This window comes from Gossypium raimondii, chromosome 7 (assembly GCF_025698545.1).
Source record: "Gossypium raimondii isolate GPD5lz chromosome 7, ASM2569854v1, whole genome shotgun sequence".
Lineage (NCBI taxonomy): Eukaryota > Viridiplantae > Streptophyta > Magnoliopsida > Malvales > Malvaceae > Gossypium > Gossypium raimondii.
In genome coordinates, this window is record NC_068571.1 from 25,340,106 (window position 1) to 25,361,590 (window position 21,485).

At 34.0% G+C, this 21,485-nt stretch overlaps 2 protein-coding genes across 2 annotated transcripts; both read right to left on the reverse strand.

Annotated features, from left to right (window-relative positions):
- Window positions 1–1,041: 1,041 nt before the first annotated feature.
- On the reverse strand, window positions 1,042–1,707 carry LOC128042525 (uncharacterized). The gene has a single exon (XM_052633891.1). The coding sequence runs from the start codon at window positions 1,705–1,707 to the stop codon at window positions 1,042–1,044; it is 666 nt and encodes a 221-aa protein (XP_052489851.1).
- A 5,220-nt stretch (window positions 1,708–6,927) lies between these two features.
- On the reverse strand, window positions 6,928–9,534 carry LOC128042526 (uncharacterized). Its single transcript, XM_052633892.1, has 2 exons — window positions 9,053–9,534; window positions 6,928–8,036 (listed from the first exon to the last, which is right to left on the reverse strand). Exons 1-2 carry the CDS (start codon window positions 9,153–9,155, stop codon window positions 6,928–6,930), a joined length of 1,212 nt encoding a protein of 403 aa, XP_052489852.1. The 5' UTR covers window positions 9,156–9,534.
- Between the last annotated feature and the right edge of the window lie 11,951 nt (window positions 9,535–21,485).

The window sequence follows — 21,485 nt, forward strand, 5'->3', positions numbered from 1 at the left end:
AATTAAATATACGAATTTATCGGATTGTTTTGCAGAAGATTCCAAAGTATTGGGACTATTCCTCGGTTTTACCTTTTCCCCGATTATCCACACGTTCTTGATCTAAAAATAATAATTTCATTCCATAGATTAGAATAACAACATAATTTGATCCATTTCATGCAATTGATTCTTTTTTGGTAAATTTACATATTTACCCCACAATCTTTCATTTTATTCAATTTAATCCTTAGGCCCTAATCATGCAAATTATCCATTATTTTTTCTAAACACCCATGATACCCAAATATACTATAACTTCAAATAAGTCCCTATTTGGAATTATTTCACCTCAAGTACATGCAATTTATCATTTAATCAATTTAGTCCTCAACATCAAAATCATCAAAATCACTTTTCAAAACATTTTAATCTATCAACAAAGTTCCATATTTCATCATAAACTTTAAGAAGCAACCTCATTCATCAATGGAAAATTTTATAACATTTAACAATTTCGCAAATTGGTCATTGATATAGATGGACTAAATTGATATGAACTCAAAAACATAAAAATTACTAAAAATGGCATCAATACAGTTACCAAATCAAAGTTTGTAAATCAAAATGAAAAACCCTAGCTTTTCCTCTCTTTGCCGTAAAGAAGATGAAGAAAATGAGAAATTTCTTCAAATTTTTATGTTCAATTTAATATATATACTATGGTATTTTTGTAATTTTGACAACTTTCCTAATTAACCTTAATTAACCTATGTTTAAGCTTAATTAAGCCATTCATTGATGAAAATCATCATTCAATTCCACTAACTAAATTCCCATGGGTTTTATTATCCATTTAGTCCATTTAATTTAACTACTCAACCTTTGCAGTTTTTACAATTCAGTACTTTTTACTTATTAAACTATCCAAATAATAAAATTTCTCAACCAAAATTTAATATGACTCTGTAGACCTCATGAATACACTATTATCTATGAAGTATTTCATTGGAATTTATGGTCTCAAAACCACTATTTTCAACACCACTGAAAATCGGGTTGTTATAGCTCTCCCCCTCTTTGGAAATTTTGTCCCCAAAATTTCTTACTAGTAAATAGATCTGGGTACTGTGATCTCATTGAGTCTTCAGTCTCCCAAATAGCTTCTTCTACCTTGTGACGGTTCCATAAAACTTTAACTAGTGGTACTTTCTTATTCCATTGTTCTTTTACTTCACGTACCAAAACCCTGCTTAGTCCTTCAAAATACAATAAGTCCGACAGTATCTCAATCTCAGAGGGAGTAACCACATGTGAAGGGTTTGAACGGTATTGTCTCAACATGGAAACGTGAAAGACATTATTAATCTTCTCAAGTTCTGAGGGCAACACTAATCTGTATGCTACAGGACCAACTCTCTCAGTAATCTCATATGGTCCAATAATCCTCGGACTCAGTTTTCGCTTTTTCCCGAATCGTAGCACCTTTCTCAAAGGAGAGACTTTTAGAAATACACCGTCGCCAATGGTAAACTCTATATCCTTCCATTTTAAATCTGCATAAGACTTTTGATGATCAAACGTCGCTTTTAAGCAATTATGAATTATTTGTACTTTATCCTCCGTTTCTTGTATCAAATCTGTACCAATGAGCTTAAGTTCGCTCAACTCTGACCAGTACAGTGGCGTTCTATATTTCCTTCCATACAAAGTTTCAAACGACGTCATTTTAATGCTAGATTGGTAACTGTTATTATAAGAAAATTTCACCAACGGTAAATATCTTTCCCAGCTACCTTCTAACTCGAGGATGCAACATTGTAACATATCTTCTAAAATTTGAATTACCCGCTCTAACTACCCATCTGCCTGTGGGTGATATGCTGTACTAAAATTAAGCTTGGTTCCTAGAGCCTCAAGAAACTTACTCCAAAATCTTGAGGTAAATCTCGGATCTCTATCAGAGATAATAGATAAAGGCACTCTGTGTAACCTAACAATTTCTAATACATATAATTCCGCTAACTTTTCAAGCGAAAAATTAGTACAAATTGGAATGAAATGAGCTGACTTAGTCAGACGATCAACAATAACCCATATCGCATCTTTCTTCTCGGTGTAGCTAGAAATCCTTTTACAAAATGCATCATAACTCGTTCCCATTTTCATTCAGGAATATTTAATAGGTTGTAATAACACAGACGATACCTGATGTTTAGTTTTTACCTGTTGACAAGCCAAACATTTAGTCACGAACTCTAAAATCTCATGTTTCATTCCCAGCCACCAATATATTTTTTTAAAATCATTATACATTTTAGTACTACCCGGATGTATAGAGTATGTACTACTATGAGTGTAACACCCCTTACCCGAGACCGTTTCCGGAGTCGAGCACGAGGCATTACTTAGCTTATCTTACCAATTCGGAGCATAAAAACTAGGTTTGAAAATTTATTTCACTATTTACAGCAAATCTGTCCAATCGCACAGCAGTTACTAAATTAATTATAACTTGAGCTACAGAACTCGAAATTTAATTCTGTAAATTTTACCTGAAACTAGACTCATATATCTACTCACCATAAAATTTTTAGAATTTTGGTTCAGCCAATTAGTACAGTTTATTAGTTAAAGTCTCCCTGTTTCACCATTCGACTATTCTGACCTCTTGTTACTAAAAATAAGTTTTCTCACTGTAGGATTTTCATATGAAGTTATTACTTGTTTATACAGAAAATAGACTCATTAAGGAATCTAAGCATGTAAATTTCAACTCATAACCATTTTTTACAATTTGTAATTATTTTCTAAACTCAGAACAGGGGACTCCAAAAATAGTTCTGACCCTATCTTACTAAAATTCCCATATCTTAAATTATAAATTTTCTTTTGCTACACCGTTATTTTTATATGAAAATAGACTCAACAAGCTTTAATTCCATATATCATTCACCCTCTAATTCATTTTATACTATCTTGGGTGATTTTTCAAATTCACGTCACTGTGCTGCCTGAATTCTGTTTCTTTGCAAAATTTTATCCTTTCATGATTTCCATGCATAATTTATCACCTAATCTTTCATAACAACAAACACCTTCATCCTTAACCATTTTAATGACCATACATCATCAAATACTTACACATCACTCATTAGCAAAATCATCATTACAAACTTACAAAATAACTAAATCCCTATACATGCCATAACTCAAACGTGTTTCGATATAAAATACCGAGCAGTTGTAGTTGATAGTGTGGACGATCTCCGACTTCTTTAGGATCCTTGAAGTAGCTTTGCAATACTATAAGAGAAAGAGAAATAAAAGAAGTAAGCATAAAGCTTAGTAAGTTTACTAGCAAATAAATAACAATATTTAACTTAAATAATTAAACTCAATGTCTATATCTCTAGTTTACTCTTTAGTTAATCTCATACTAGTTCTCTTACTTGTTTACTTAGAATACTTGTGTGCATAACTTACTCAACTCTTGCTGCATCGTTGAACATCAATTGATAGTATAATAAGTTCTTAACTCTTATAACTTACCTGAGCTTGCCATTTATGCTTTAAACTGAACTTTCATGAACATAATTCGTTTACAAGCCCGTTGAGCTACATTGGAATAATAAGGATACTCGGGTCTCTTCGATAATAACATGCCAAAGCCATGTCCCGACATGGTCTTACATGGGATGTTCTCATATCGGTGCCCATGCCATGTCCCAGACATGGTCTTACGGGGACCTCTCATCTCGATGCCAACGCCATGTCCTGACATGGTCTTACATGGGACCTCTCATCTCGGTGCCAATGCCATGTCCTGACATGGTCTTACATGGGACCTCTCATCTCGGTGCCAATGTCATGTCCCAGACATGGTCTTACATGGGACCTCTCATCTCGGTGCCAATGCCATGTCCCGACATGGTCTTACATGGGACCTCTTTACCCAAATGTCATGACATTCGTATCAGATACCATCCTTATGTATCAACGGGACTTTTTAATTTTAATTCTCTATCATTTCATGCTTAGATCATCATCAAATAAATTCATAAAATAAATTCATAGTTGCTGGAAAATAACAGCATTGATAATAAATATGGAAATATTGCATTTATTTACCGTAAACTTACCTCGGTACCAATTATAGCCAAATTCACCAACTTAGCCTTCAACTTTATTCTTCCCTTTGTCTAACCTCAAGTTTCGTACTTCTTGATCTAAAATAGTAAATTTAACTTATTTAATAATCACATTCATCAAAACAGCCCTCGACTCTAACTTTTTCAAAATTACAATTTTGCCCCTAAACTTTTACATAATTACATTTTTGCCCCAAGGCTCGGAAATTAAACTTCATCTCTTATTCTTATGTTTTATAACATTCTGAACATTTTTCCCTTCTATGGCAACATCAAATTCCCACTCTAACATGTACTTATGAACATTAGGTATTTTTACCGATTATGTCGTTTTACTCGTTTTCACTTAAAATCGCTTAGCAAAAGTTGTTTAACATAATTTCTAGCTTCATATTCTATCATAAAACATCAAAATAAACACTTTTCACCTATGGGTATTTTTCCAAATATAAACCCTAGGTTAAATTATTGCTAGAATAAGCTAAATTAAGCTACCGGGATCTCAAAAACGTAAAGAACATTAAAAACGGGGCTTGAGATCACTTACTATGGAGCTTGGAAGCTTGAAAACCCTAACTATGGCTTCCCCCCTTGCTGATTTCGTTCATATGAAGAAGATGAGCATAATTTGTCATCTTTTTCCCTTTTAATTCATTTTAATTACTAGATTACCAAATTGCCCCTAACTTAAAAATTTTCTATTTCACTTATCTCATGTCCATTTTTGTCTACCAAGTTACCAATGGTATAATTACCATATAAGGACCTCCAATTTAAAGTTTCATAACAATTGGACACATCTAACATGTAGAACTCAACTTTTGCACTTTTACAATTTAGCCCTTTTGACTAAATTGAGTGCCCAAACGTCGATCTTAAACGAAGGGAGATTGATTACCATCCGGTTAAGGCTAACGTGGTAGCTGATGCTTTGAGCCGAAAATATGACACTTTTCACCATACAAATAATGCCGCCATATTTTCAATGCAAATACAATAGCAGCTAATTCGAGATCATGTACCGGGTAGTTTCTTTCATGTGGCTTAAGTTGTCTTGAAGCATAGGCTATTACTTTATCTTCTTGCATCAAGACACAACCCAAACCATTTAATGATGCATCACTATAAATAATAAATTCCTTACCCGATTCAGGCTGTACTAACACAGGTGCTTCCGTCAACAATTTCTTCAATCGGTCAAAACTTTGCTGGCATTTATCTGTCCATTCAAATTTAACATCTTTCTGTAATAAACGAGTCATTGGAGAAGCTATCATAGAAAACCCCTGTACAAATCTCCGATAATAACCAGCTAAACCCAAGAAACTTCTAACTTCAGATACATTCTTCGGTGGACTCCAATTGACAATAGCTGAAATTTTACTTGGATCTACCTTGATGCCTTCTGCAGATACAATATGTCCGAGAAAACCTACCTCTCGAAGCCAAAATTCACATTTACTGAATTTAGCATAAAGTTTCTTTTCACGCAGAATTTGCAACACTATTTTCAAATGTTCTGCATGCTCAGTTTCATCCCGAGAATAAACTAAAATGTCATCAATAAAAACTACTACAAACCTATCTAGATACGGTCTGAATATCCGGTTCATCAAATCCATGAATACCGCAGGTGCATTAGTCAACCCAAACGGCATAACCAGAAACTCATAATGCTCATACCGGTTCGAAAGTCGTCTTTGCACATCGACTCTTTACCCAGAATCGGTAATAACCCGATCGGAGATCAATCTTTGAAAATACTGTGGCACCTTTCAGTTGATCAAATAAGTCATCAATTCGAGGCAATGGGTACTTATTCTTTATAGTTACCTTATTAAGTCTGCCGATAGTCAATACACAATCTCAAAGACCCGTCTTTCTTTTTCACAAATGCAATCTGGAGCACCCCAAGGTGAATGACTCGGACGAACAAAACCTCATCAACAAGTTCACAGAATCGTGCCTTTAACTCTTTTAATTTCAGAGGAGCCATACGATACGGCTATGGAAATTGGGGTAGTTTCCTAATCGGATCTATAGAAAATTCCACTTCTCTTTCGGTGGCAACCCGGTAATTCCTCCGAAACACATCGAAAATTCACATACAATCGGCATCGCAGATCTTTGACTCGAGATACTTTAGTATCCAACACATACGCCAAATAAATATCATACCCTTTTCTGACACACCTCTGAGCTGACATCACTGAAATTATATCGGATAATCCCTCTGTCTGATTAGATTTAACCCAAAGTAATTCTCCATTCTGGCATTTCAACACAACATATTTTTGTCTACAGTTTACTACTGCATCATGCTGAGTTAACCAATCCATGCCCAATATCACATCAAACTCATCAAAAGGCAATAACATCAAGTCAACCGGGAAACAAATACCTTTTACCATTAGTGGACAATTTTTACAAACTTTATCCACTATCACAAACTGGCCCAGGGGGTTCGAGACTTTAACCATAAATTCAGGAGGTTCAATGACAAATTTTAACAAATACTAATTTCGTGCATATATATGAATGTGTAGAGCCAGGATCAATTAATGCAATAACATTAGTGTCATAAAGAGAAAATGTACTCGTAATTATATCAGGAGAGGACGCCTCTTCACGAGCACGAATAGCATATGTTCTCGCGGGTGCTCTAACATCTGATCTCGCTGCTGAATCTCTGGATGCACTCCTATTACTCGCTCCCACTCCTGGGTTTCTCTGCGGTCTACCTCTAGTAGGAGCATTTCCTGATCTCACACTCGTTATCTCTTCTCTTTAGCTGCTTTCAGACAATCCCGAATAAAGTGATCGGACGCCCACATCTGAAACAAATATTTTCACCTGCTCTACACTCTCCGGGGTGGCGTCTCCCACATTGAGGACATTCCGGCCTAGGAGGTCGAGTACTGCCAGTACTTGCAACTGTAGTGGTTTGAGCTCTAGAACCCTCAAATCTTCTACCCCTGCTTCGGCCAGGATATCTAGCTGGAAAATATGATCCGCTAGAGAGCTCCCTAGGCCTCTTAGATGTAGACTGAAATGATTTACTCATTTGCCTCTTCTTTGTATCCTGCGCTCCAGCTTCAGCTTTGCTCTTCTCTTTTTCTTTTAACAAGTCTTCTACTTTACAAGCTCTTTCTACCAGAACAACAAACTCTCTGATTTCCAATACCCCCACTGATAGTCGGATGTCATCATTAAGCCCATCTTCAAATCTCTTGCACATGTTAGCTTCAGTGGATACAAATTCCCGAGCATACTTACTAAGTCTGACAAATTTGCGTTCATATTCAGTCACAGACATTTTACCTTGTTTTAGCTCAAGAAACTCCTTCCTTTTCTGATCTATAAATCTCTGGCTGATGTACTTCTTTCGAAACTCCTCCTGAAAGAAATCCCAAGTAACCCTCTCACTCGGTACTATAGACACGAGAGTCTTCCACCAATGATAAGCTGAATCTCTGAGAAGTGAGACCACACACTTCATACATTCTTCCGGTGTACAAGATAATTCTTCAAAAACCCTGATTGTATTCTCAAGCCAGAATTCTGCTTTTTCTGCATCATCATCTTTGGTAGCCCGAAATTCTTCAGCCCCTTGCTTCCTAATCTTATCAACAGGTGGTCTCTCCCTGATAACTATACCTGCAGCTGGGGAAGCTACATGGGGAACCTGTGATTCTTGAGGGGGTGGAGGTCTTATAGCCGGATTCGTACGAACGAACTCGGCAAACCAATCAGTCATGGCTTGGAAGAAGGCTTCTCTAGCTCCTCCTCCCTGTCTATCTGATGCAGGTCTTTCACTAACATTAACATCTGATGGCACCGTCCCTTCTGCGGGAATAGGCGCATTACTCTCTACTTCATCTGTACTAGCTCGTTCAGGATCCATAACTATAAAAGAAAACATTTTAAAATCGTCAGGAGTCGTCACACTATCAAAATATATAAGTATGGCATGTATAGGTAGACTCTTATTCATACTGCATATTTCCGAGAATCGACTAAACCTGCTCTGATACCAATAAAATGTAACACCCCTTACCCGAGACCATTTCCGGAGTCGAGCACGAGGCATTACTTAGCTTATCTTACCAATTCGGAGCATAAAAACTAGGTTTGAAAATTTATTTCACTATTTACAGCAAATCTGTCCAATCGCACAGCAGTTACTAAATTAATTATAACTTGAGCTACAGAACTCAAAATTTAATTCCGTAAATTTTACCTGAAACTAGACTCATATATCTACTCACCATAAAATTTTTAGAATTTTTGGTTCAGCCAATTAGTACAGTTTATTAGTTAAAGTCTCCCCTGTTTCACCATTCGACTATTCTGACCTCTTGTTACTAAAAATAAGTTTTCTCACTGTAGGATTTTCATATGAAGTTCTTACTTGTTTATACAGAAAATAGACTCATTAAGGAATCTAAGCATGTAAATTTCAACTCATAACCATTTTTTACAATTTTAATTATTTTCTAAACTCAGAACAGGGACTCCAAAAACAGTTCTGACCCTATCTTACTAAAATTCACATATCTTAAAATATAAATTTCCTTTTGCTACACCGTTATTTTTATATGAAAATAGACTCAACAAGATTTAATTCCATATATCATTCACCCTCTAATTCATTTTATACTATCTTGGGTGATTTTTCAAATTCACGTCACTGTGCTGCCTGAATTCTGTTTCTTTGCAAAATTTTATCCTTTCATGATTTCCATGCATAATTTATCACCTAATCTTTCATAACAACAAACACCTTCATCCTTAACCATTTTAATGACCATACATCATCAAATACTTACACATCACTCATTAGCAAAATCATCATTACAAACATACAAAATAACTAAATCCCTATACATGCCATAACTCAAACGTGTTTCGATATAAAATACCGAGCAGTTGTAGTTGATAGTGTGGACGATCTCCGACTTCTTTAGGATCCTTGAAGTAGCTTTGCAATACTATAAGAGAAAGAGAAATAAAAGAAGTAAGCATAAAGCTTAGTAAGTTTACTAGCAAATAAATAACAATATTTAACTTAAATAATTAAACTCAATGTCTATATCTCTAGTTTACTCTTTAGTTAATCTCATACTAGTTCTCTTACTTGTTTACTTAGAATACTTGTGTGCATAACTTACTCAACTCTTGCTGCATCGTTGAACATCAATTGATAGTATAATAAGTTCTTAACTCTTATAACTTACCTGAGCTTGCCATTTATGCTTTAAACTGAACTTTCATGAACATAATTCGTTTACAAGCCCGTTGAGCTACATTGGAATAATAAGGATACTCGGGTCTCTTCTGATAATAACATGCCAAAGCCATGTCCCAGACATGGTCTTACATGGGATGTTCTCATATCGGTGCCCATGCCATGTCCCGCACATGGTCTTACGGGGCCTCTCATCTCGGTGCCAACGCCATGTCCTGACATGGTCTTACATGGGACCTCTCATCTCGGTGCCAATGCCATGTCCTGACATGGTCTTACATGGGACCTCTCATCTCGGTGCCAATGCCGTGTCCCAGACATGGTCTTACATGGGACCTCTCATCTCGGTGCCAATGCCATGTCCCAAACATGGTCTTACATGGGACCTCTTTACCCAAATGTCATGACATTCGTATCCAGTACCATCCTTATGTATCAACGGGACTTTTTAATTTTAATTCTCTATCATTTCATGCTTAGATCATCATCAAATAAATTCATAAAATAAATTCATAGTTGCTGGAAAATAACAGCATTGATAATAAATATGGAAATATTGCATTTATTTACCGTAAACTTACCTCGGTACCAATTATAGCCAAATTCACCAACTTAGCCTTCAACTTTATTCTTCCCTTTGTCTAACCTCGAGTTTCGTACTTCTTGATCTAAAATAGTAAATTTAACTTATTTAATAATCACATTCATCAAAACAGCCCTCGACTCTAACTTTTCAAAATTACAATTTTGCCCCTAAACTTTTACATAATTACATTTTTGCCCCAAGGCTCGGAAATTAAACTTCATCTCTTATTCTTATGTTTTATAACATTCTGAACATTTTTCCCTTCTATGGCAACATCAAATTCCCACTCTAACATGTACTTATGAACATTAGGTATTTTTACCGATTATGTCGTTTTACTCGTTTTCACTTAAAATCGCTTAGCAAAAGTTGTTTAACATAATTTCTAGCTTCATATTCTATCATAAAACATCAAAATAAACACTTTTCACCTATGGGTATTTTTCCAAATATAAACCCTAGGTTAAATTATTGCTAGAATAAGCTAAATTAAGCTACCGGGATCTCAAAAACGTAAAGAACATTAAAAACGGGGCTTGAGATCACTTACTATGGAGCTTGGAAGCTTGAAAACCCTAACTATGGCTTCCCCCCTTGCTGATTTCGTTCATATGAAGAAGATGAGCATAATTTGTCATCTTTTTCCTTTTAATTCATTTTAATTACTAGATTACCAAATTGCCCCTAACTTAAAAATTTTCTATTTCACTTATCTCATGTCCATTTTTGTCTACCAAGTTACCAATGGTATAATTACCATATAAGGACCTCCAATTTAAAGTTTCATAACAATTGGACACATCTAACATGTAGAACTCAACTTTTGCACTTTTACAATTTAGCCCTTTTGACTAAATTGAGTGCCCAAACGTCGAAATTTTCGAACGAAATTTTCACGAAATCATTTTGTGAAATTGTAGACCATAAAAATATAAGAAAAATAAAATTTTTCTCATCGGATTTGTGGTCCCGAAACCACTGTTCCGATAACCTCAAATTTGGGCCATTACAATGAGCCTCTGATAAAATGTCTCGTTTCAGCTCTGGATTACTCAGTACACATATTCTGCTATGGAAATACATCATACCATCATCCCCAACTGTGAATCCTGTAGTCAAGTCATTTTGGATCTGTCCCCGTTTGGCGGATAACTTTGAATATTTCATTTGCAACTTGAATCTATTAAAGGAATAACGATTTAGTCCTGAGTTCAGCTACAATAGAACCATCACCTTCCAATGTTAAATGTGCATTCATAGCTCTCAAAGCAAACAACGACTTCCGACTTAAAGCATCTACAACCACGTTAGCTTTCCCGGGATGATAATCAATTACAATATCATAATCTTTCAATAATTTTAACCATCATCATTGTCTTAAATTCAGTTTCTTTTTAGTCATCAGATAATTCAGACTTTTATGATCTATAAAAATATGGCATTTTTCACCGTAAAGGTAGTGACGCCAAATTGTCAAGGCAAAGACAATAGCAAATAATTGTAAGTCGTGTGTCAGGTAGTTTCTTTCGTGAGGCTTTAACTTTCAAGAAGCATATATGATTACTTTTCCAGTCTGTATTAACACACATCCCAATCCACTAAGTGACGCGTCACTATAATAACAAATTCATTCCTAGATTCGGGTAATGTCAATACAGGAGCTTCTATCAACATCCTATTCAATCGGTCAAAACTCTACTGGTATTCATCTGACCAAACAAAATAAACATTATTATGTAATAACTTGGTCATCGGCAAAGCTATTATAGAGAAGTTTTTAACAAAACATTGGTAGTATCCTACTAACCCCAGAAAGCTTCGTACCTATGCGACATTTTTTGGTGCTTTCTAGTTGGTAATAACTGAGATTTTACTCGGGTCAACACGTATCCCTTCTGCAGAGACTACATGTCCCAGAAATCTAACTTTCCTAAGCCAGAATTCACATTTGCTAAATTTTGCATACAACTGTTTTCGCGCAGAATTTGCAGTACAATCCTTAAGTGTTTAGCATGTTCAGATTCTGACTTGGAATAGATCAGTATATCATTTATGAATACAACCATAAATCTATTCAACTAAGTTTGGGAAAGTCGGTTCATCAGATCCATAAATGCAGCAGGAGCATTAGTCAATTCGAAGGGTATTACTAAAAATCCATAATGACCATATCAGGTTCTGAATGCAGTCTTCATCACATCACAATCTTTCACTCACATCTGGTAATATCCCGATCTAAGATCTATTTTGGAAAACATGGTTCCCCCTTCAGTTGATCAAACAGCTCATCAATACGAGACAGTGGATACTTGTTCTTCACTGTCACTTTGTTCATTTGTCGATAATCTATACACAATATCAATGTACCATCATTCTTTTTCACAAACAGTAGTGGTGCACCCCAATAAGACACACTCGGACGAATAAAACCTCTGTCTAGTAATTGTTGTAACTATGCTTTAAGTTATTTCAACTCAGTAGGTGCCATTTTATACGGTGGAATCAATATCGGTGTAGTTCCCGATATCAAATCAATAACAAATTCAACTTCACGTTTCGATGGTAAACCTGGTACTTTTTCAGGAAATACATCTGCAAATTCATTGAAAACATGTACTTGATCCAACTTCGATCTAGTATCTTGAGTATCTAGTATGTAAGTCAGAAATGCTTCACAACCCTTAGAAATCATCTTTTGTGTGAAAATCGTCGATATGACTCTTGTAACACTATTTAATCTGCTTTTCCTCTATTATCCGTAAAGAAGATGAAAAAAATGAGAAATTTTTTCAAATTTTTATGTTTAATTTAATATATATACTATGGCATTTTGTAATTTTGACAACTTTCCTAATTAACCTATGTTTAAGCTTAATTAAGCCATTCACTTATGAAAATCATCATTCAATTCTACTAAATAAATTCCCATGGGTTTTATTATCCATTTAGCCCCTTTAATTTAACTACTCAGCCTTTACAGTTTTTACAATTCAGTCCTTTTTACTTATTAAACTATCTGAACAATAAAATTATCAACCAAAATTTAATATAACTTTGTAGACCTCATGAATACACTAATTAAATAATATATACAAATTATTTCATCAAAATTTATGGTCTCAAAACCACTATTTTCGACACCACTAAAAATCGAGTTGTTACAACAATGGAGTCAGTTCAAGACATCAAGTACAAGTCATGGCATTCAAAGTCATTAAATAAATTATTAATACAATAATTCATGACTTGATGAATGACTTACATATATGAGTACACAATTAATCTAACCGAAACATGCCAAACACTCATGAGAGCTAATCCAACCGATAACACGCCTCGGCACTAAATGCCTAGCCCATAAGTTATACAACCACCCCCATAACACGCCAGAATAGGAAGTATAACACGAGGGTTCACAACAAATTCTAAACCTTGATATACTCGAGAAAATATATAAAGCATGCCACATCAATCTCCACTCCAACCCCGTATAACACGCCATCATTCAGTTGTACTCTATCTCACATTCACCCGACCCAAGTACCGAAATGCAATAACATTTTTCAAACAACTTTACATCATCAGTAGAACAATTAATATCTACTAACTCACATCATACCATCATACAATTAGTATAGATATTACATTACAAACCAAACGAACTTACCCGGACCGTATTGTAATAGTTGTAAAAGTTTAGGGACTATTCCATAATTTTTCCTTTTTGGCATAAATCAACAGGGTCTTGATCTAAAACGTAAAATTTCTCAATTATTAGCTTAAAATTCATATTCCAATTTATTCTAAAATTTATACCCTTTTATTTTCAAAATTTAAATAATTGCCCCTAACTTTTACAATTTATGCAATTTAGTCCCTTAACACGAAAATTATCAAATTAACCATTTCTAGAAACTCAGAAATACCAGAAAAATGTTCAAGGCTTCTAAGCAGTCCTAATTATACCACTAATTTACCATCAAACCTTGAAATTGTCATTTTAACAATTTAATCCTTAAATAAAAAACTAATAAAAATTACTTCATAAAACAACCAAATACCACAATCAAAGATTCAAACACATAATTATCATAAAAAAACTAGTATTCATAAATGGAAGCTTTTAAAATTTTTAACAGATTCAAAAACGAAGGTACGGGTTAGTTGGACCTAGTTGTAAAGATTTCAAAAACATAAAATTAATCAAAAACGGGAATCAAAACTTACCCATGCAAGGCTCAAACCAGTCGAATGTTTAAGCTTCTCTCCTATAGTATATTCAACCAACCATGAAAACAAATGGAGAAGAAGATGATATCTTTTTCTAATTATTTTGTTTTAATTTTTAGGTTATTCACCATTTTGCCATTAAAACTTGTGTTATTTTACTATTTTTATTCCAATTGTCATACAACAATAATAAATAGGGTATAATTGCTTCATAGGTCATCCCTCTTATGATAAATAAGCTATTAAATAATCTAAATGCAATAATTAACAAGTTTTGTACCTTTTACAATTTAGTCTTTTTTCTTTAATTAGCTATCTAAACGTTAAAAGTTCCTAACCAAATTTTAATACGATTCTAATGACTCCGTAAATATTCTATAAATAATATTTACGGGTCGATACGATCAAAATTTGTGGTCCCAAAACTACTATTCTGTCACCACTAAAAAATGGGCTTATACAAGTTGGGATAGACCTTGTCTAAAGTAACCTTAAAATGGTTGGGATAGACCTTGTCTAAGGAAACCTTAAAAAGGTTGGGATAAATCTTGTCTAAGGCAACTTTTAAAAAAAGTTGGGATAGACCTTGTCAAAGGCAACCTTAAAAAGATTGGGATAGACCTTGTTTAAGGCAACCTTTAAAAAAGGTTAGGATAGACCCGTCTAAGGTAACCTTAAAAAGGTTGGGATAGACCTTGTCTAAGGCAACTTATAAAAAAGGTTGGGATAGACCTTATCTAAGGTAACCTTAAAAATGTTGGGATAAATCTTGGCTACAACAACCTTTAAAAAAGGTTGGGATAAACCCGTCTAAGGCAACCTTTAAAAACGGTTGGGATAGACCCATCTAAGGCAACCTTAAAAAGGTTGGGATAGACACGTCTAAGGCAACCCTAAAAAGGTTAGAGTAGACCTGTCTAAGGCAACCCTAAAAAGGTTGGGGTAGACCTATCTAAGGCAAACTTAAAAAGTTGGGATAGATCTTGTCTCAGGTCCCATGCTTTTTACGATGTTTCCCCCCGACTTTGAAAAGCCTATTTTGGCGAAATATGAGCAAATTTGTATGTGTTGGGTTTGGACAAGTTTGAAATGATATTAATTAAAGATATTAATTAAAGATTTAATTAATATAAATTGATCATATAAATACAAAATTACCATTGAATAATGTAGTTATTAGTTTATATACAAAATCCTAATAGAAGCATTCAACACGTTGCGAACGTGTTATCAACCTATTTCTCATAACATCAAAAAATTATGGGACAACTGCATTCATCATTTACTATAACATATATATATATAATACATAATATGCAGTAGGCCTCATTATTCATTATCCGAACTAAAGGCTCTATCATCAAGTCTTTTACTCTGAAATTCAACTGCAAAAATAACAATGTACATTTTCTATTTATATGAACTAGATGTGAAACAACATGAACACGTGGGAAGAATATTTTAGTATTAGCCAAAGAACCATAAATTGAAGCTAAATCAAGAATTTTCATCAGTACATCCATTAATTATTGGCTGAACAAATAATAAAAACATCAAATAAGAACCTAACATTCAGTCACAACACAATGAAATATCCAAATAACAACAATCAATGTCTATTAAACCATCAACAAACTTATTGACAATCTAGTTATAAAATAGTCACCTTACTATGAAAAGCCTTGTACTTACTTGACATTCCCTTTTCCATACACTGGTTGAGGAGAGCCCTATACTTCTTTTCACGAGCATCCATCATATCTATGAACTTTGCCTCTCAAATTTTAGTTAATTTCATAAATCTCTTTTCTGCCTCGGCTACCAAAAAAGCTTATCTCTCTGCGGCCTTCGTATGGAATAGAGATTCTGCTTCCTCGATTAAAGCCTTCTCCCGGACTGCTCGTTCGGCTTAAATTGTTTGTATTTTCTCGACATGTTGAGCACTCATCTCTTCAATCAATATACTGATGACGATGTAGATTGGCTTCCTCGGGTGATTGAACCGTAGCCAAACAACCTGGATTTGGTTATCCCACGTTCATATCCCAACACTTTTCCGTCCTTGTCAGGGCCGAACACTTGTGTACACACCTCGTTTTCCAATGCAATATTATCTTGAGGCATGAAAAAACTCTTAGGTGTTGGCATAGAGTCTTTAACCCTCTTGCATGCTTCATCCTACAGTTCTCTTTCATTAGAAAAATCTATTTTGAAAAAAAGTAAAACTGATGTCAAAATAAATTAAAATAAATAAATTACTTAATTTAATAAAAAACGTTTATTTTTTAATGGAACTAACCAACTAGTCTAAACATGCACAAGACCTAGAGCCATCGTTCCTCAAGTAGGCTGATTATAGGGTGCTCTAGCGGCATTGAAGGAGGAGTAGTAGATTTTGGTGGAGGATTTAGATTACTGCCAAACGGCGGAGGTGTAGTAGTAGGGTCCTGGATAGCTGGTAGATTGGATGGTAGTAGTGGTGGCTTAGCAATAAGGATTGAAACAAGTGGTGAGTTAGGGAAGGTGGGCTGGTTAGACCCAATGGCAGAGAATAAGGGTTGTAAGATGAGGAAGAAGAAAAAAATAATAAAAGAAAAGTAATGTAAAATGACTTCTTTGGTAAATTTAATACATGCCAAACAATAAAACAAACAAAAGAAAAAAAAACCAAATTTGATCCAATGAAAATATGTTAAGAATAAAAAATTCGATGAAAAGTAAAAAAAAAAAAAAGGTCTTATAAAGAAAATAAATTTGTCAAGTAAAGTGCCACGAGAAAATGCAAAACGACAGGCTTGGCATTGCTGCACCAAATATATAACTCTATTGAACACCAACTTCAAAGAGAAAGCATCTATCAAAAGCTTAGAATTTGTCTAACGATTTGACCCTTTTTACAAAATTTCAATGCATTAAGGTTCTATCCAAATATAATAACAAAGATATTCTTTTCTGGCGTTGATTTTTACCTTTTAACCAAAGAAATAAAATAATAATAATATATATTTCCTCAAAATAAATACTATATATTAGATGGCTGACATCTATCAACAAAATTATTTTACAAAATAACAAATTCTTTGTAGCCTATTAACAAATAATAAGATTTGAACTTAATATCTATTATATTTAATATTTTAATTTAATTATTTCAATCAAAACATTTTTTTAATGTCAATCATTTATGAATATATTTGTTACATAAATTAATATGCCAACTCTTATTTAAGTGTTTCCTTAAGCATAGTGTTGGACAAAGCCAACTCTTATTTAAGTATTGCCATAGGCATGCATATCTCAACCCTTATACAAAGAGTTGACCAAAGTGTATGTCATCAAGTCTATCCCAAAACTTAGGAAAGTGTCGGCATAGTGTTGGACAAAGTCGACTTTTATTTAAGCATTGCATTAGGCATGCATATCCCAACCCTTATACAAAGAGTTGGCCAAAGCGTATTTCGACAAGTCTATCCCAACAGTTAGGAAAGTGTCGGCCCATAAGTGTCGACATAGTGTTGGACAAAGCCGACTCTTATTTAAACATTGCCTTAGGCATGCATATCCCAACCCTTATACAAGGAGTTGGCCAAAGCGTATGTCAGCAAGTCTATCCCGACACTTAGGAAAGTGTTGGCCCAAAAGTGTCGGCATAGTGTTGGGCAAAGGCAACTCTCATTTAAGCGTTGTCTTAGACATGCATATCCCAACCCTTATACAAAGAGTTGGCCAAAGCGTATGTCAGCAAGTCTATCCCAACACTTAAGAAAGTGTTGGCCCAAAAGTGTCGGCATAGTGTTGGGCAAAGGCAACTCTCATTTAAGCGTATGTGATTTTTTATATTAGGAAAAAAAACTACTAAATTTTTCAAGTGGCGTTTAACTAATTGAAAAAGATTTGCCTATAAAAAAAAATTGTCATCCTATTTTATCCAAATGACTTAAAAAAATAATTGTTTACGTAAATGGCCCTGTTTAAAAAATAATCACTTAAATGATCTGAAATAAACAATAAAATTAGATAAGGGGGGGCTAAATGACCAACACAGTATTTTTTCTAACACAATCATCAGGTAATGATTGTGTTAGGGGTTAAAAAAAATTGCATGTTGGGGACTAGATGGCCGACACCCTTGTATATTTTTCACATGTATCATATTGGTATACGTCTATACCAATATTTGAAAAAAAAATTGGGGTTCTGGCACACTGATGACCGGCACTAAAAATTAAAAAAAATATTTTTTGGGATGTTGGTACACTGATGGCCGACACCCCTTTTATCTGATTAAAACAAAATTTTGGGTTGCTGGCATACCAATGGCCAACACCCCTTTTAAAATTAAAAAAAATGGATGTTGGGACACTAATGGCTAACACCTCTGTACTAGATTTAAAAAAATTGTTATATTAACGGGAGAAAATTAATAACCCCAAGTAGTTTTAATTTTAAAATATGGTTGTAAAATGAAATTAATTTTAAAAAATTGAAATTAAATTTAAAAATAAAAAATTTAAATTTAAAAATCAAGAAATAGGTTAGTTAAGTTTTTGTTTTTGAAATAATAAGTTAGTTAAAGATTAACATAAATTTTATATTAAAAAAGGAAATAAATTAAATTTAAAAAAAACCTGATATTGGGCAAGGCCGGGACCTGCAGCAGGTCACAATTTGGCCATTAAGTGGCCGGCTCCTGCAGTAGCAGATAAAGCGGCCAAAGATTGCCTAATTTGGCCTTTTAAGTGGCCTTTAATTTTAAATTTAAATATTTTACAACCATATTTTAAAATTAAAACTAGTTGGGTTATTAAATTTTCTCCGGTTAATATAACAAAATCTTTTTAAATTTGTATAAAGGTGTCGGCCATCAATATCATAGCACCCTAAATTTTCTTTTTAATTTTAAAAGGGGTGCTGATTATTAGTGTGTCAGAAGGGGTGTCGGCTATTAATGTGCCAGCACCTAAAAAAATATTTTTTTAATTTGATAAAGTGGTACACCCCAAATTTTTTTTCAAATACTGGTATAAATATATACAAATATGATACAGGGTGAAAAAAATACATGTGTGCCGACCATCTAATCTCCAGCACCTCAAAAAATATTTTTTTAACCCCTGACATAAACATCAGGCAATGATTGTGTCAGAAAAATACTGGTACAGGCCATTTAGTCCCTTTACCTAATTTTACTGTTCATTTCAGATCATTTGAGTGATTACTTTTAAACAAGAATCATTTATATAAATAATTGTTTTTTGAATCATTTAGGTAAAATAACCTCATTGTTAATTTTAATATTACCATAGCTAATTTCACCACCTATTAAATAAATCCGCTCATTTTATTTTTTCATGTAACTTTCACAATTTTAAATAGCAAACTTATAAGGATTAGATTTTAGTTACTTTATTTAGCTTTTTTCCGTTCTAGATATGTTGTAACATGTATAAGTACATAGCTTATGCTGCAGATTGGAGAGATTCGGGCTCTTGTAAGGCATGGAAAATTTGGGAACATATTAAGCATAAGCAAGAAAAGGTGCCTCGGAATAGAATTATCTGAGGATATTCCTAGATACTCCTTCATTTCCTAGTTAGCTGTGAAGAACAAGTTGGCCACTAAGAGTAGATGATTTAGTTGGGGATGTCAGGTTGATCCTGTATGCATTCTTTGTGGGTGTCATGATGAATCAAGAGATCATCTGTTTGGTGATTGTGTTTTTCCGAAATTGTTATGGGAGAAGGTTTTATATGCTTGTAATTTGCAGGTAATGTATACTTTATGGCTTTACCAGTTTGGAAAAGAGAAATCGATGGTCACTATTCTTCTTAGACTGTCGTGGTGTGCCTCCATGAAGGCAGGTGGAGGGTCTTTATGTGTTGATTAAAGGCTCTATTGATGCTAGGCTTTCTAGGAAATTTGCCTCTTCTACGTGAAGTTTGAACATTAGACTTGCTTAATACTTTTGTAAAGTTTACAGTTAGAAGAGTGTTCCTATAGTCTTTTTCTTGTAGCAAGATTTTGCTGATTTTTGGATGAATAAAAAGCACATTTATCAAAGAAATACGCATTCACACAATCCTTTCTTCCTTATTCTTAATTTCATTTCAATGTTGTTTGTTTCATATCTTTTAGCTGGCTAACCCAGGATTTCAGGAAGTTGATGACCCAAGTTAAACGCTTCAAATATTTTGCAAATGCAGGCTACATAGCTCAAATACCTCTAGTAAAAAGGTCCTTACGGTCATGAGAAGTGGAGGCAAATGCTTGACTGTTTTTTTCTCCTCATTATAGTTTAAACTGGCAACTTATTGATATTTTTCAGCAGCATAGAATCTCCAACTGCATTGAATTGCATAAGAAGAAGAACATATTCGCGGGAGAAATGCTGAAACCTAATAGCGCTAGGGTTTAAACTTTAAATAGTGTAAAATATTTTTTAGTATGTAGTTAAATAATTACATACTAAAACTAATTAAAATTTGATTAGTTTTTGTGTCACAGGATTAGAAATTTTATCTCATAATTCATGTAACTTTAAGTGATTTTGTTGAAAATTTTCCAAAAAATTCTCTTCAAACACCATAAATAAAGTGGAAGCAATTTAAAATAAAAGAGAAATGAAAGAACATAAAATGCCACGTACATAAAGTGTGTAAATATTTTTAATAGTATTAAATTACTATGAAGGATTACATGGAAGTTCTCTATTTATAATTGAGCAAGAGTAGAGTCTATCTACAACTGACATTTAAATTCTATATATCTTTATCATTAGGGCTTACACTAATTACCCTAATAACTCTAATTTTAGTGAAGTGTTTCACTGGGTCATTAAGTTTTCAAGTAGATAAGTTTTTTTATATCTTTCAGAGTCGAGTCAGTTCAAATAGATCAAAAAAGCTACATTTAATTAGTTGACGTCCATAGGACACTCTTTACGTACTCAAGATGAGCTTTGATCCGTGGCCCGTTACACTTGTACTTAGATAATATTAGTATACACTTAATTTTTTTTTTTTTTTTTTTGCAATTATCCAAAATTTTATAATGGAAGTTGTGTGCATGAAGATTTTTGGGCCTTAAATCTACCAAACAGCTTATTCCGGCCGTGAAACTTTCAAGGATGAACATCTTCAATAACTCATCTACCAAACAGTTCTTCGCTGACTACAATGATGTCGATATGGTTATGTCCAAGTTGTGATTGCATGGAGGAGGAAAGGAAATCATGCTGCCGTCTGCGAACCTGAAAATGGAGACGGCAGCGTATTGATTGGCTAAACCCTTA

Coding starts and splice junctions, on each gene's coding strand:
- LOC128042526 (XM_052633892.1), bottom strand. CDS start 9,155: ATGCTTACTTCTTTTATTTCTCTTTCTCTTATAGTATTGCAAAGCTAC. Junction 8,037..9,052: donor CTATCAACTACAACTGCTCG/GTATTTTATATC, acceptor TTTCTTTTATAG/TTATGGATCCTGAACGAGCT.
- LOC128042525 (XM_052633891.1), bottom strand. CDS start 1,707: ATGACGTCGTTTGAAACTTTGTATGGAAGGAAATATAGAACGCCACTG.